This window comes from Bidens hawaiensis, unplaced genomic scaffold (assembly GCF_021521415.1).
Source record: "Bidens hawaiensis isolate Kalapana, Puna unplaced genomic scaffold, B.hawaiensis_p1.1 tig00049809_1, whole genome shotgun sequence".
Lineage (NCBI taxonomy): Eukaryota > Viridiplantae > Streptophyta > Magnoliopsida > Asterales > Asteraceae > Bidens > Bidens hawaiensis.
In genome coordinates, this window is record NW_027506123.1 from 9906 (window position 1) to 25635 (window position 15730).

At 34.2% G+C, this 15730-nt stretch overlaps 1 protein-coding gene across 1 annotated transcript; it reads left to right on the forward strand.

Moving 5' to 3' along the window:
• The first annotated feature begins 12640 nt into the window (after positions 1 to 12640).
• On the forward strand, positions 12641 to 15115 carry LOC143616786 (glutathione S-transferase U17-like). Its single transcript, XM_077089518.1, has 2 exons — positions 12641 to 12971; positions 14756 to 15115. The coding sequence occupies exons 1-2, from the start codon at positions 12648 to 12650 to the stop codon at positions 15113 to 15115; spliced, it is 684 nt and encodes a 227-aa protein (XP_076945633.1). The 5' UTR covers positions 12641 to 12647.
• The last annotated feature ends 615 nt before the right edge of the window (positions 15116 to 15730 follow it).

Genomic DNA, 15730 nt, shown 5'->3' on the forward strand with positions numbered 1-15730 from the left:
AGTAGTTCATAGTCTAGCAATTTGTAATCGAGTCTGTAATGTAATTATGTTTTGTTTATGTTTAGTTATGTAAAACGCGAAGTTGTCAACAAGTTCGCTATGGCGAACTTGTTGAATCAGCGAAGTTATTGACAACTTCGCCTGTGGCGAAGTTGTCGTGTTTATATACTGTTCAGCGAACAGTTTACGAAAAAGAAAGTTTTAGGGTTTGTTTCAGTTGTTCAGTGAACGTGTTCGTGTCATAGTCTGTAACAGTGACCTCGGGTCACGTGGTTGTTATTAATATAACGTGGTTGGTTTATTGCTTTCGTGTTCGATCTCTACATACTCTACACTCGTATCTACCCACGCAGGGATTCCGCACCTGCGTTGTTAGCGACATCCCGTGTACGATCCGTCCAGGAACCTACATTAGTAGTAACCTCTCTTATTCCTTGGTTTTGTACCACTTGCTATACACATATAATTCAAAGGTTCTCCGGGAACCGACACCTATTGGAGAACTGGTTTTGACTGCTTGTTTAGTTATGTTTGGATCCAGACACATGTGTAATCTGTCTGAGTTGATTTTATTTTCTTTCTTGTATAAGAAAGATCAAGTAATCTCTTATAAACATTTGACTGACTCTTTAAGATAAACTACACATTTGTCTTATTGACTGATTGTAAAAGGTTTAACATATTCAACTTTGTTTGTCTGTTCTAAATGATGTGGTGATCTCGTTTGAAAAATTTTATCAATGAACGATGCTTAACCTATAATAAAATAGGTTTACATAAATACACGAATCGTTTTTTTATCTGGCTACAGACCTTTAGTCTGGTTTTTATAGCTTTAAACCTTGATAGATCATTTATTTAAATAAAATATTTAGGCTTGTAGTCTTTCTGTTTATTTACCAATCATGTGCTATGTTTTTTCTTTATGAAGATATATTTATAATAGGTTTCTTCTTCAAGAAGAAACATAAATTTGACTATACTCCTTGTATGTAAAATCTTACGTTTATTTATTATGAAGAAACATCATTTTCACTATGCTTCTTGTATGTAAAAGTTTATGTTTCTCAATTATGAAGATACAATATATTAACTATAACCTTTATAAATGTAAAGCTTATGTAACCTTAAATTTGATCAAGGTTTGGGTTATACTCCTAACTAGGATCTAAGCCATATAATATAATAATAAAATAATAACTTAAGCAGAACCCCTACCTCACACGAGTATTTGAAGTCTACATGCCAAAGCTTGAACGAGCTACACCACTACTCTATGTCGCGAATTAGGGCTTAAACCACTGGAACTTCAAGGCTTGGCACGCACTATGAGACTTGGCCCACAAATCGAGACTATGTGTGTGAAATGAAGGTGTTTTGGTGTGATGGGAGAGATCTCGTGACTCCCCTTTATATAGGCCGATTTTCCACTCCGTTGCGTATCGCGATGGAGAATAAGGATGTCTGTCGCGTATCGCGCAAGGCCTTTGCCTCCTTCGATTCTTTTAATTCATTGTGATATGGTGGCTGTCGTGTAGTGCGACGCCACCCACTAGGGATCGTCAACCCTAGATTTGCCACGTGACGCCACATTGTCTGACACGTGATGTCATGTGTCCACACGTGTCAGCTGGCCCTGGTGGCCATGTCGTGTAGCACGACAAATCACAAATTGGTTCATCACGTAGCGCGTAGTCTCCCTGACCTAGGTTTTCTCCCAACTTTGTCGCGTAGAGCGACGAAGCACATTATCACTCGTCGTGCAGTGCGACGGGTGCCAAATTTCATTTTTCTTGATTTTCGTGCTAATTCTCACCGTATATATTCGGGGTCTTGATTTCCTTGAATTGTTGGAGTCCTTCATCTTTTCTAATTTGTCAAAAATAGACAGGAATTTTCAGGATGTTACATCCTCCCCCACATTGGAATGAATATTGTCCTCGAGATTCGTTATCATGGGTGTGGGTGTTTCTGGTGATTAGATTTTGTGTAATCTATTTCCAGAGTTTAACTCTGAACTTTGAAAGATTTGAATCTCTTAATTTGTTGTTAACTTTACATCTTGAGTGATGTAATTAGTTAATAGTTCAGAACATCATAAGTAATTGTAAATTGCTAAGCACGGTGGCCAATTGTGTTTAACTATTTACCTTACCTTTTGAATTCTAAATATGCTCTGGTGTTAACTAAGTTGCACCTTGGATTTATTTATCGAATCCTTTCAATTTATTCATCTTGATAACTTTTAAGATGCTCATACTTGAGTCACGTTATTTTTTGCTTCATGATCTTGGCGGATTCCTTCTATCTATGTCCATTGAATACTTCTTTGAAATTCAAAATTCGTATAACTGATTTTTCTTTGAAGAAGACATGTTGTTAAATTTATCCGTTTTTATATTCGTCTTTCTAAAGATGATGGACTATATTAAATGTATGGTCTCTTGTATTCTAAAAAATTTTTCAGACTTTAACTCTGTCTTTTTTAATGATTATAAGCGTTTTTGTGTAAAGACACTATCTGTGTGCTAATATCTTTCTTTATATACATTAGGTATTTAAATACCCTTATATCATGTACATAATTTCTTGTTTTAAAAATGAGTTTACAAGATTTAACTAAACTATTAGTTATTTCTAATGTCTTTGACTCTTGGATATTCTTTTGACATACTCTTGTCTTCTTCTATTCTTGATTGTTAGATGCTTCTGGTGTGCTTAACATAAATATTATGACATATCCTTCCTTAGAACTGTTTTCACTTGCGTTATTGGTCGTGTTTTGCTTTTTCGGACATTATGTGCTGAAGTGTCTTTTTTCCCAACAACTGAAGCACACAATTGTTTTCCTTCTGCATTAATCTTTTGAGTGACCAACTTTCTTGCAAAAGGAAAATGTGACCAACGGTCTGTTTTTGGAAATGTTGGTTGGTTTCCAACATTTCCCATGATGTCTTCTGCCATAGTTCTGGTAGACTGGTCTTGTGAATTTAAATGGTCATTCCTCCTTTCTGTGTTTTTCTTTGTTTCCCTTTCCTCATTTTTTTCTTTCTTTCCATTGCCATCCTTGTCTTCTTATTGGTTTCTAATAAGGCATATCATGAGATAACCAGTCAATTCCATGACTGGATGGGCAGTTTGAGGCAAATGAGACCTTATCGTGTCTCTAATCTCCCGAGGTAATGCCCAAATGTAGCGAGTTACCTTATTAGATTCGGGTGTTACCATATGTGCTATCAATCTACAATACTCTTGAAACTTAGTATTGTATTCCTTGAGATTTGTACCATCCACCTTGTGGTTCGAAAACTTAGTTTGGATAAGGTCGGTCTCATTCATGGGAAAAAACTTTTGTATTGCAAGTTCTTTGAATGCTCCCCATTTCATTTGATATAAGTTTTCTCTGTCTTTTGACATGATTAGAATGTTCCACCACTATAAAGCTTCGCCTTTAAATTTCTGAGATGCGTACTGAATCATTGGAATCTCAGTACGTTAGCTGATGATGACGATGGACTAGATCTCCTCAAGCCATCGTAAAGCTGATATGGCACCTTTATCGCCATAGAATTCTTTTGGTCCATAAGCTTTAAAGTTTCGAAAACTACAACCTTGAATTACTAATTGATTTTTGAAATTTTGATTGAACTTGCTTTCAGCGTTAGTGTCACACCCTACACCGCGTGCGGAAACCACGGTGCATGACTTCATGATTAATAACAAGTTCCAAGGTAATAAAGATAACCACGAGTTATTACTAATTAAGTTGAAGTATTTATAGGGTACATTAGTTTAAAACAAGCAAAATATCCAACATCTCAAATACTTAAAACATAAAACATAGCAGATTTGTTCTTTATTTAGTTTCTAGGCCATCATAATTTCTCTTTTCTTGACCTAAGCTTGATGGCCTGAAACATGCAAGAAAACGGGTCAACTAAAAAGTTGGTGAGAAACATAGGTTTATGAAAAACGATTATGAAAATATTGTGTGATTCCCATATCAAGATAACATATTATATATAAGCGAAATTTGATGATAAACATGACAAATAATCCTGATGATAATGATAAATGAGGCATAAGCCACGCAGGCTATCCTAAGCTTGTGGTCCCAACCCAAAGGGTTGTCCTAATGTTGACGAATGAGGCACAAGCCACACAGGCTGTCCTAAGCTTGAGGTCCCAGCCCAAAAGGTTGTCCTGATGATGATGATGATGATGATAAATGAGGCACATGCCACACAGGCTGTCCTAAGCTTGAGGTCCCAACCCAAAAAGGGTTGTCCTGATGATGATGATAAATGAGGCACAAGCCATACAGGCTGTCCTAAGCTTGAGGTCCAACCCCAAAAGGGTTGTCCTAATGATGATGTTTTCCAACATATGGCCATATTTGTACTAACAGTGGTTTGAGTCAATCTAGCTCTCCCTAGTTGAACAAGAATACGTCAACTCCAGTAAGTTGAATAATAATACACCAACATGAGCACTAGATGCTCTAACAAGCTAATGATCATTACAGAAAATTATGCACAAATATAATATGGGTACTTGATAATGGTAATGAAGTAAAACGTGATTTAGGATTACATGTTCCACCCAAAAGTGAGTAAAAATGGGCTATGAATCTCACCTTGAACAAGAGATTGTATGCTCAAGTAAGCTTGGATACCCACTTGTTATTATTGACACCCTAGAGGATTAAAGATACTTAAATTAGGGTTGGATGCTGTTATGAGAATGCTAGTTTGTAACGGGATGTTAATAGGCGAAAGGTAGAATGTAAAAGATGTTGGTAAAGCTGTTTTCTGTTTTGGACAGATTCTAACCCGGTCATTTAAACTCACTCTAGAGATATCAATCATTGATAAAAAGTTATAAAAATTTCCAGTTTACTAAATTATTGTGTTGTGAATAAATTTCATTTAGAAAAGTTATTGATTTGGATCCCCAAAGTATGAGAAAAACGTCCATCTTTCAGAAGTGTGCAGATCGGCGCAGAGTTGTAAAGATGGCGGGGGTCCAAACGAATGTGTTTTTCAAAGTTCTTTATATCGTTAGATTTTTTTTCGATGGTCTTCGTCATAGAATCAAGATTTAAGAAATTTGGATTTATTATTAGTAAGTTATGGATGAAACAAAATCAAGTCAGAAAGCTGTTTAGATTAGGGCTGCATTTATGTGCACCTTAACAATATTTAAAGCGATTTCGGGTTAAGATATGTTAACTACAAGTATGTAAACATGTTTTAGTGCGGATTCACAGAATACGGTGGTATTTCCATCCATACAAACGGGATCCATGATTAACTTGGTGCGGATTCACAAAATGCGGAGGTATTTCCATCCATGCAAACGGGATCCATGATTAAGTTAATGCGATGCACAGAATGTGGAGGTATTTCCAACCATGCAAACAGGATCCATGATTAATTTGGTGCGGATTCACAGAATGCGGAAGTATTTCCATCCATGCAAACGGGATCCACGATTAACTTAATGTGGATTCATAGAATGCGGAGGTATCTCCATCCATGCAAACGGGATCCTTTGATTAAGTTAGCATGTTGTTAGAATATGATGAAGAAATTTTGTTTAAGAAGACAAAAACAGTGAACTTTAACAAAAGATTTTATTGAGTACTTTCCGGAAAACGTCACCGGAAAACTTGGCCGGAAACTTCGTCGGAAAACTTGACCGGAAAGCCACTGGATTTCCATCAGATTTTTATCTTTAAGAGAGAAAGTGATAGAGAGTTGGAGTGTAGAGAGAGAGAGAGAGAGTAAGTTGGTGAAGAATGAAAGAGATGGAGAAAATGGTGAAGGTTGGTGGTTTATATGGAAGTGAAGGGTGTGTTTTTATTGGTGGAGAGTGGAGGTGGGTAATGGTTTTTGGGTAGTGGTTTTGGTAAATAGGTGTGTAGTGGGGCCCACTATTAATAATTTTTTTTCCTTTTGTGAAAGACGAGTTAAATACTGGTTATTATTGTGTGACGTTTTTATAAAATAATTCCAGTTTTGAGGCATTTTACGCATATTGGTTATGTAATAACAATACTAGATAATATTATGTGATTTCTAGTGAAAAAAAAAATATTTGCACCAGGTGTTTGTCAACTAGATTTGGCTTAAAAGCCAATGTAAACAAACAGTGCATGCCCATTCTAAGTGGAATGATACAAAATATAATAGGAAATGTTTTTCACTCCATAAATCATATATTCCCCATATCATATAAAATTTATGAATTTCTTAATGTACGAATTATTTACCGGGTTCTGAGTACTTTTGGGGGTGTCACAGTTAGAAATATGAACACTCTTATTATGATGAGCAGGATTTCCCAACGGATGAGTTCTAACAATCTTGTTTGAATGTTGATATTTACTTTTATGTGGCTTTCCTTTCTTTGTGTTGATGAGAGGAGTCATTGTGTTACGAAACATCTCTTGCATTTTGACCAAATACTACTCAGGGATCTGCTATGCAAGTTTTGATATATTCCTATTGCTTCTTTGACTTGAAGCTTCATCATTATTTTCTTGATTGTTTGGGTTTGACATTATGAAAACAGAATGATTTAGGATGAAAGAAAACTTTTGTTTATGTACTGATAATAGAATGTTCGCAACAAATGCGTGACACTGAAACAAATGACACAAGTGCAAAAGATTTATTTGTCTATGAAACTTTTAACGATTCTGCCATATTTCGAGAGGATTTCTATCTGATCCTTCTTTTTCTTTTCTTTGACCTCAACTAATTTTCTCTTGAGGTTGCTTATCTCGTGCAGGGCAAAATCCAGATGTTTTCCCTTTGATAAAATAAGGATGTCAGGATAATGGTATGAGATGATAGATCCATGTATCTCATCATTATCGTATCATTTTCCAAATATCCCAGTGATGATGGTCAATGAAGTTCTTGAGAGGCATAAATATTTTCCCTTATTGTCTGTTCTTGAAACGGCTTGAGCATACCTTGTGTACAAACGGACCATGAGAATCTTGCTCTGATTTCTGGGTCTATTTTTGTTTCTTTGACTAACTTTGACTTGTGAATACATCAAAATTTTGAGTTATTCGTCTTTTGGGTTTTGCTCATTTATTGACTTTAAATTTTTCCTTTTCATTGCTGGTATTCTCTCATTTCCAGATTTGTTGGAATAATTTCTCTAAGAGTTTGTGCTTTCTGTACTTGACATAATTAAAAATAAGTTTAATATTTCGAAGAAATCAAAACATATCTTTTATTTATGTTGTAGTTACAAGAATGCACAAAGCTACTACAGCTATACTGTTTACAACTATTAAGATCTTATTGTTTTCCTTCTTGATGTTTTCGCCTGTCTCCTCTTTTTTCCTTTCTCTAGTATCCATTCTTTCTTAAGCATTACTTCTGTTAGTTTGGTAGCATTGATTTCATAATGTGTTGAATTATCTTCAACATTGTATATTCTTCTGAGGAATGATAATCTAGGTTTAGTCTTTCACTTTGAGGGTAAGCAAAGTAAGGGTCTTGAATTACCAGAAAATTAAAATACTTCTGGCCCTGAGGATATTCTTCTGGATAAGTCATTATTTGTTTCCTTTTTTATATCATTGGTTTCTTGGATCTACTTGATCCTAGTCCATGCATATTCTAGTTTGTACTTTTCGGAACTGGTGGGGTCTTAGTATTGAATGAATCTGAATCTTCCTCCATTGTTGTTTGGTGTGAATCTTCATCACTTGACACGGGAATTGGAAGTAAAGTTGTTCCCATATATCCCTTTCCTTTACCAGATGGAGGCTGAATTGATCCTTGATGATAGGGCATCTGTGCGTAGTTAATTAAGGGTAGGAATATGTTCCTATCTTATCCGTAGTATTAAGACTTATCCGTAATATTAAAACATTCCGTGGTTAAAGCCTAGATACTTCTCAATCAAGTATCTAATTTGCTGAAATCGATGGCTCTGTAATAATATTGATATCTATCTCTGATCAAAGCATATGTATGATTAAATACCTAATTCGCTAAGATTGGTGGCTCTGATACCAACCTGTCACACCCCGACTTAGGGCCTAGAAGTGTAACCAATAGTTGGTAACTATTTTATAAATATATCAGAGTTGCGGGTTGTTTTAGCGGAAGACTTCATTTATAATAAAATATTTATTTATTTTGAAAAACTTCTCATATAATAAATATCTGAGTGTTTAATTTACAGTTTTTGTTAAATATGTATACAATATTATGATAATTAAAAACTTAGCCATCTTCATAAAGCGAGCATCTAACTCCATGAGTGACCTAATTCCTTGCTACATGTGCTAAACTTGATTCCTTGAAATGTGGAGAAAATATGTTAGCGATATGCTGGTGAATCGTTGACTCCAAAGCATTTAACAAATATTTAATTGACAAGATAGTTTTCTTGAACAAACTCAGTAGTAACATCTCTTATTCCTGGGTTTTATACCACTTGCTATACACACGTAATTCAAAGGTTCTACGGGAATTGACGCCCATTGGATAATTGGTTATGACTGTTTGTTTAGTTATGTTTGGATGCAGACACATGTGTAATCGGTCTGAGATGCTTTTATTTTCTATCTTGTATATGAGAGATCACGTAATCTCTTATAAGCATTTGACCGACTCTTTAAGATAAACTACCCATTTGTCTTATTGCCTGATTGTAAAAAGTTTAACGTATTCAACTTTGATTGTATGTTCTGAATGATGTGGTGATTTCGTTTGAAAACTTTGTGAAAGAACACTGCTTAACCTAAAATAAAATAGGTTTTCATAAATACTCGGATTGTTTCTTGACCCGGTACAAACTTTTATTCTGGTTTTGATAGCATTAAACCTTGATAGATCATTTGTTTGAATAAAATATTTAAACTTGTAGCCTTTCTGTTTATTTACCAATCATGTGTTACATTTTTCCTTCATGAAGAAACATTTATAACAGGGTTCTGTTTCGAGAAGAAACATCAATTTGACTATAATCATTGTATGCAAAATCTTGTTTCTTTATCATGAAGAAACATCATTTTGACTATACCTCTTGTATTTAAAGCTCATGTTTCTTAATTATGAAGATACAATATATTAACTATAACCTTTGTATATGTAAAGTTTATGTAAACTTAAATTTGATCACAGTTTGGGCTATACCCCTGACTAGGGACTAACCCATTTAATATGAAAATAAAATAATAACTTAAGCGGAACCCCATTGGAGTTTGCATGCCTAATTTGAGCATCACTTCTACTCTATGTCGTGAACTGGGGATTAAACCGTCGAAACATCAGGTTTTTGCAAGCACTAGACTCGGCAAGCAAATCGAGACTCTGTGTGTGATGAAAGTGTTTTTTGTATGAGGGGAGAGATGCCGTGACTCCCCTTTACAGAGGCTGGTTTTCCACTCTGTCGCATATTGCGAAAGAGAATAAGGTTGCTTGTCGTGTAGCGAGACGAGGCCTTTTTCCGCCTTCAATTATTTTAATCCATTGCATATCGCGACGGATGAAGACGGTGGCTATCGCGTAGTGCGACGCCGCCCATTAGGGTTGCATCATCAACCCTAGGTTAGTCGCGTGGTCTAACACGTGATGCCATGTGTCCATATGTGTTAGCTGGCCATTGTGGCCACGTAGCATAGCGTGACAAATCACAAGTTGGTTCATCATGTCACGCGAAGTCTCTCAGACCTCGGTGTTTCCCCAGCTTCGTCTCGTAGCACGATGGGTGCCAAATTTCAATTTTTTTGATTTTCGTGCTGATTCTCGTCGTATATATTCGGCGTTTTGATTTTCTTGAACACTTGGAGTCCTTCGTCCTTTCTAAGTTGTCAAAAATTGATCGAAATTTTTGGGATGTTACACAAGAGAAGCCAAGATTGGGTTTATTTGATATCAAAAGTCTTTCCTCATCAACTTCTTTAATCACATCCTTTGCTTAATCAACCACAAGTCAAAGCCAATCGAGAACAAAGATCATCAAATGGAGTCATCAGAAATACAACTCCTTTGTGATTTTGGAATAGGAAAATGATGAAACTAGGAATGTGAATCTTCAAGACAAGCTCATGTTGGATATTGAAGAAGTGAGGATGTTGATAGCCTTGAATGTAGAGGCGTCCCCCAGAAATATGTCGACATAATTAGAGATATGTTTGTCAGGATTAAAACAAGTGTCGTGTGCTTGTTGGGGGATACCGACTTCTTTACAAGGGAGGTAGGACTTCATCAAAGGTCAACGTTGAACCCGTTTCTTTTGCAGTAGTTTTAGACGAGTTGTCAGAGTCAGTACAGGAGATAGTTTCCATGTGATGCATGATATTTGTAGATGATATTGTGTTAGTGTTTTTGAGTAAACATGATCTTAACATAAGGGTAGAGGAGTAACGATCAGATTTAGAGAGAAAGGGCTTAAGAACTGGTTGCTTATTAAGACAGAGTATCTTCATTGCGAATTTAGTGGGGGTGAACGACGATGAAGACATTCAGATCACCATCGAAGGCCAAGTGGTTACTCGTTTATATAAAGCGATGGGGGCATTAATAGTTTTGTGGCTCGCCACACCCCAAGTAGGAATGTAGGATGGTGTAGATGGTGAGCAGTTACATGGTTTTTGTGCATGAAGAGGTTCCCAACTAAAGGGGAAATAGTTATAGGGTTGTGGTTAGACCCGCGATGTTATACAAAACAGATTGTAGGACCATCAAAAAGACACATGAGCTTAAGTTGGGGGGTAGCAGAGATGAAGATGCTAACGTTGATGTGTAGGCACACAAGGTTTGATCGAATAAGAAACAACATTTTTTGAAAAAGATTGGGGGTGACTAGTATACTAAATAAGATATTGTTATGGGACATCGAGATGGTCTGAACATGTGAAGAAAAGATAGGGATGGCTCACATCATATTAGTGGAAAACCTTATATTGATGGAGTGGAGAGGTAGAGGTAGAGGTAGAGGTAGAGGTAGAGGTGTACCCATATTAACATACAATAAGAGGGTTTATGTATTATTTTCTAGACTTACACCTCTTCAAAAGACTTGATTAGTTTTTGGAGACATAGGATTGGATTAATGTTAATAAATAGTTTCGGTGAAGCTGTGTCTTGGGGTTTATTTTTTTTATTTATTATTTATTTACTTTTTTAGAACTACATATTATAAATTCTATTATATTACGTTTATTATTGTTTTTGTTAACACGACTTTATTTAAATAGTAATAATTTTTATTATTACCTATATATTTATTTATAATTTCTCTGTTGATTTAGAGTACATGTGCTGAACTATATATGTGTTTTCCTCTAAATCGTCTAATATACATATAGTTTTGAAGTTAGGGATCTTCCAAGAAACAACATTTTTATCCTCTGTAATGAAAATATGATTTGCCTACATATTACTCTTTACATGCCCTGCTAATAGCCTGACTATTTATAAAATTTCTTTATCAAGTATGATTGTTGTTATGGTAGATATCATATAACTTTTACTTTTGAATTACACCAAATTTCCTCATTGCTTATAGAATTGAACCTAAGACTTCTCATATAAAAGACTCACACCTCTACCACGTACGATGGCTAGTCCCACAATGACAGCAAATATCACAGAAAGAAATTAAAATTAATACAAAAAACTAATAAAATAAAAACGATAGGATGTAATGGCGCATTTAAGATAAGTAGATTACCAATTAATTGTTCGGCTTGAACGGTGGCATGCAACTCTGCAAGGGGGCCGACAAATTACAGTACGTGTTTGATTGCACATTGATGTTCTAGCACCGCCCATTAAATTCGTGAATCATCCAGGGCCTCTAGGCCATGCAAATTAAAGCTTCCAGAAGATGAAGTATTTACATATATTACCCCTAAGGATTTAGCAAATTTGTATAACATACTATATATAACCAAATTAACAAATAGCAAGGATTAAAAAAACATACATAATTTATCATAATAACTTGGTTATTAGTTATATCACTCAACTTTTGATATGTCTTAATTTAGTTTCTTAACTTTAAAGGAGTATTCTAAAACAACGAAAATAACTACTATAAATGATATATTTGCTGATAAAAAACTTTAAAAAATTTAGTTTTAATGACGACTTAGTTATTTATCAGCATATAATATATAATTGACACATTTAATATGAAGGTAAAAAGTATAGTATTAGAACACTCATTAAAAGTTGAATGGCTTAATTGAAACACATTGAAGGTTGTGTGATCTAACTGAAACATATTAAAAGTTGAGTGACCTAATTGAAAAAAAAATATGTGTGATTTAATTAAACAAACTGAAAATTTGGTTACTATCATATGATATTTTTTTTTTTTTTAAAAATATTACGTAGTTGTAGTTAGGTTGCACATATATTTTTTTTCATGCTTAAAACTTAATTATATTTGTACAAGGGTACAAATCTTGTGTATAATGAATCAAAGCTGACAAAGATCCAAGGCATATACAAAACGTAATTTTAATATATGTATGGCCAGTTTTGTCATTTTGGTATATGTTAGGGGGGCAAATGTAGCTATTCTTTTCGTATAAATAGGCAAAGCATGTTCTCAACGCATACATCATATCTACAATCGTATCTCACATATCATATCTTACAATGGGAAAGAGTAGTGAAATTAAGCTTCTTGGAACCGCTGCAAGTCCGTTTGTGAACCGGGTTCAATTCGTCCTCAATCTCAAGTCTATTGAGTATGAGTTCATAGAAGAAAATCTATTTTGCAAAAGTGAGCTTCTATTGACATCTAACCCGGCTTATACGAAAGTCCCTGTTCTTTTTCATGAAAACAAACCTCCCCTTGCAGAGTCTCTTATCATAATCGAGTACCTCGATGAAATCTATCCAAATATCCACCCGATCCTCCCCTCGGACCCTTTTGAGCGGGCTTATAACCGGTTTTGGGCTAACTACATCGATACTAAGGTATGCCAGCAATTGTGCAATTTGATTTTCTGAGGCATTTAACATGGTTTTTTTCCAAAAGAAGAAAAAATATGTCTCCAGTTTAAATGACCTCGCAATGGTTTAATAGTAAGTGGTAAGTCGTAATAGGTTGGAGTTTTAACTTTCCAACTTGAACAAAACTTGTATGTTTATCTCTGTCAAAAATTTTAATCCTAACATGATGGTTTACCTAAATGAGTCAGAACGGATAAAGTGATTGATGAGCCGTAATCAAGTTGTACGAAACCATCTTAATTGAGTTGATGCGTGTAAAAAAGAAGTTAAGTGAGTCATAGACTATTTAACGGGTCAACTTGTTTAACTTAATAGGTTGAATTGAAAGGTTTGACATGCTTTAAATAAACGGACAAAACTCATTTTATAAAACATATCAAAATCATTAAATTATGAGTTCAACATGAAAATATCTGACTTTTTTTTTTAATATTTATACATAAAACAATTTTGGGAGATTTGATGTTTTAAAGATTGTATCATGTGCTTCGCAATTTGTATCATATTTGTATCATGTATTTCACTATCTCATATTCATTTGTTTTTATTTTTTTGGAAATTTTTTATTGTTTTAATGTTATTTTTACCTTTAACTATGTAATTTCTTTATTTTCGCTACCGTAACGAATGTAATCAAATCTAAATGAATTCACGTCGATATGCTCCTGTGACCCTAAGTTTTACTGATCGAATAAATGTTGTTTTAAATATACTTTTTTTTATCATAGACCGTAATGAATGTATTCGATCGAATTCATGCAGACTTGCCACCGTAACACCCAGGTTTTACTAACCGAATAAACGTCATTTTAGATAAGTTATTTTTTTTGTATCATATAGCGTAACAACCGTAACCGAAATTGATCAAATTTAAATTGATCAAATTTGCGTAGATTCGCCGCCACCTTAATACTTGGGTGTTACTGAGCGAATAAGCTTCATTTTAGGTAGTTTATACTTTTATCATAAGCTATATGAGTTTCTTTTGTTTTAGTTCCGGTGCTATAACGAACTTATGGCTTTTTATTAATTTAATTTTTTTTAGTACCATAACAAATCTAAAAGTTTCACGACTATTTTCTACGTTTGACGAGTTATTATTTTTTTTTATATAAATTAATGTTAGTGTCATAAGTCCATAACGACCGAACGCGTATGTTGATGCAAAACGAGTTTTTTTTAAAGCGATCAGCATTGCTAAATATATAATAAAGTTTATTTAGTTTTTGTTATGTAAATACAGTCGAAGTTTATTTTGTTTTTGTTATCTAAATACTATTCGTAAATGAATAGTTGAATATCATATAAAATAAGTGCTATATATATCAGCATGGCATATTATTCTGATTTCTGGATAATTTACTAGTGGCTTGCTATATACCAGCATGGCATTATTCTGATTTCTGGATAACTTACAAGAGCCACTAGTTATCTCTAGAAACATCATCTCTTCCTCCTTTTTATAAAGTGTTCTTTTATTTCAGTTTTCAATAATAATAATAATAATAATTTTCATGTTACTGCAATATAAGCAATAGGGCATTATAAGAAACACAACATAAACAATGTAGTATGTAGTGGCATTCACGTACTTAAACTTATAAGTTCGTTTATGTATTGTTACTACTATTCACCGTAAACATTAATATATACGGTTAAAAATAATTAAAACTAGATACGCAGATACGCAAGTAACATATAGCTAAAGTCTTGTGACGTAGCTTATGACTATGGCTATTCATGTGCAGTTTTTCCCCTTGTTTATGGAGATGAGAAGAACACATTCGAAAGAAGGAAAAGAAGCGATAAAGAAACAGATAATCGAAGCATCCCAGTTGTTAGAAGAAGCATTTGTGAAGTTTAGCAATGGGAAGGCTTATTTTGGCGGAGATAATGTGAGATATCTAGATGTTGTTCTTGGATGTTTTTTGGGTTGGATAAAGTTCTCTGAAAAACGCAACGAATTCAAAGCATTTGATGAGGTTAGAACCCCGAAACTGCTAGAATGGACAAAGCGTATATGGACGCATGAAGCGTTTAAGGATGCAATCCCCAACACGGAAACCCTTGTGAACTTTTACATGATGCTTCAAAAATATAAACCTTGAAATTATCTTTATGTTTTGTTTGTATGGTTAAAATATGTTTTTTCTATCAACTTATGTCCTGTTGTATGTGTTTTGTTTTAGAACAAGTAAAGGTCACCATCGTGCTCTGTATTATGCAGCTTCGTTATTATTTTTGTTTCTATATTACGTAGATTTTTCATTATTATTATTTTCTTTAATTATTATTTTCTTTAACAGTCAAGTTAGATCACTTACAAGTCATCAGTCCATTCGAACATCTTTATTCCACTCTTAAAAGAAAACAAGTCTTTAGGCGAGAAAACCTACTAGTTCAACTTGAGTCCCTATTTTTTAGTTGACTTGAATCCAAGACCTCCTTTTTATTAAATTGAAGTCTTTAAGTACCTCACCCAAATAGCCGATATTATTTATTAGTTGCAGATGGGGCAAATAGCCGATATTATTTATCAACTACGAAAACATTAATAATATTAATATTTGTAGTATAGGTATAGGGTTACTTTAAAATATAAAGTAAACAAAAAATGAGGAACGTGATAAGTAATCTAGTTCATTGATCTTAAATTTGAATGGTTGAGAATGAAAATGATGGAAATGGTATATATGAAGTAAGTCAATATTGTTGACTTTCTC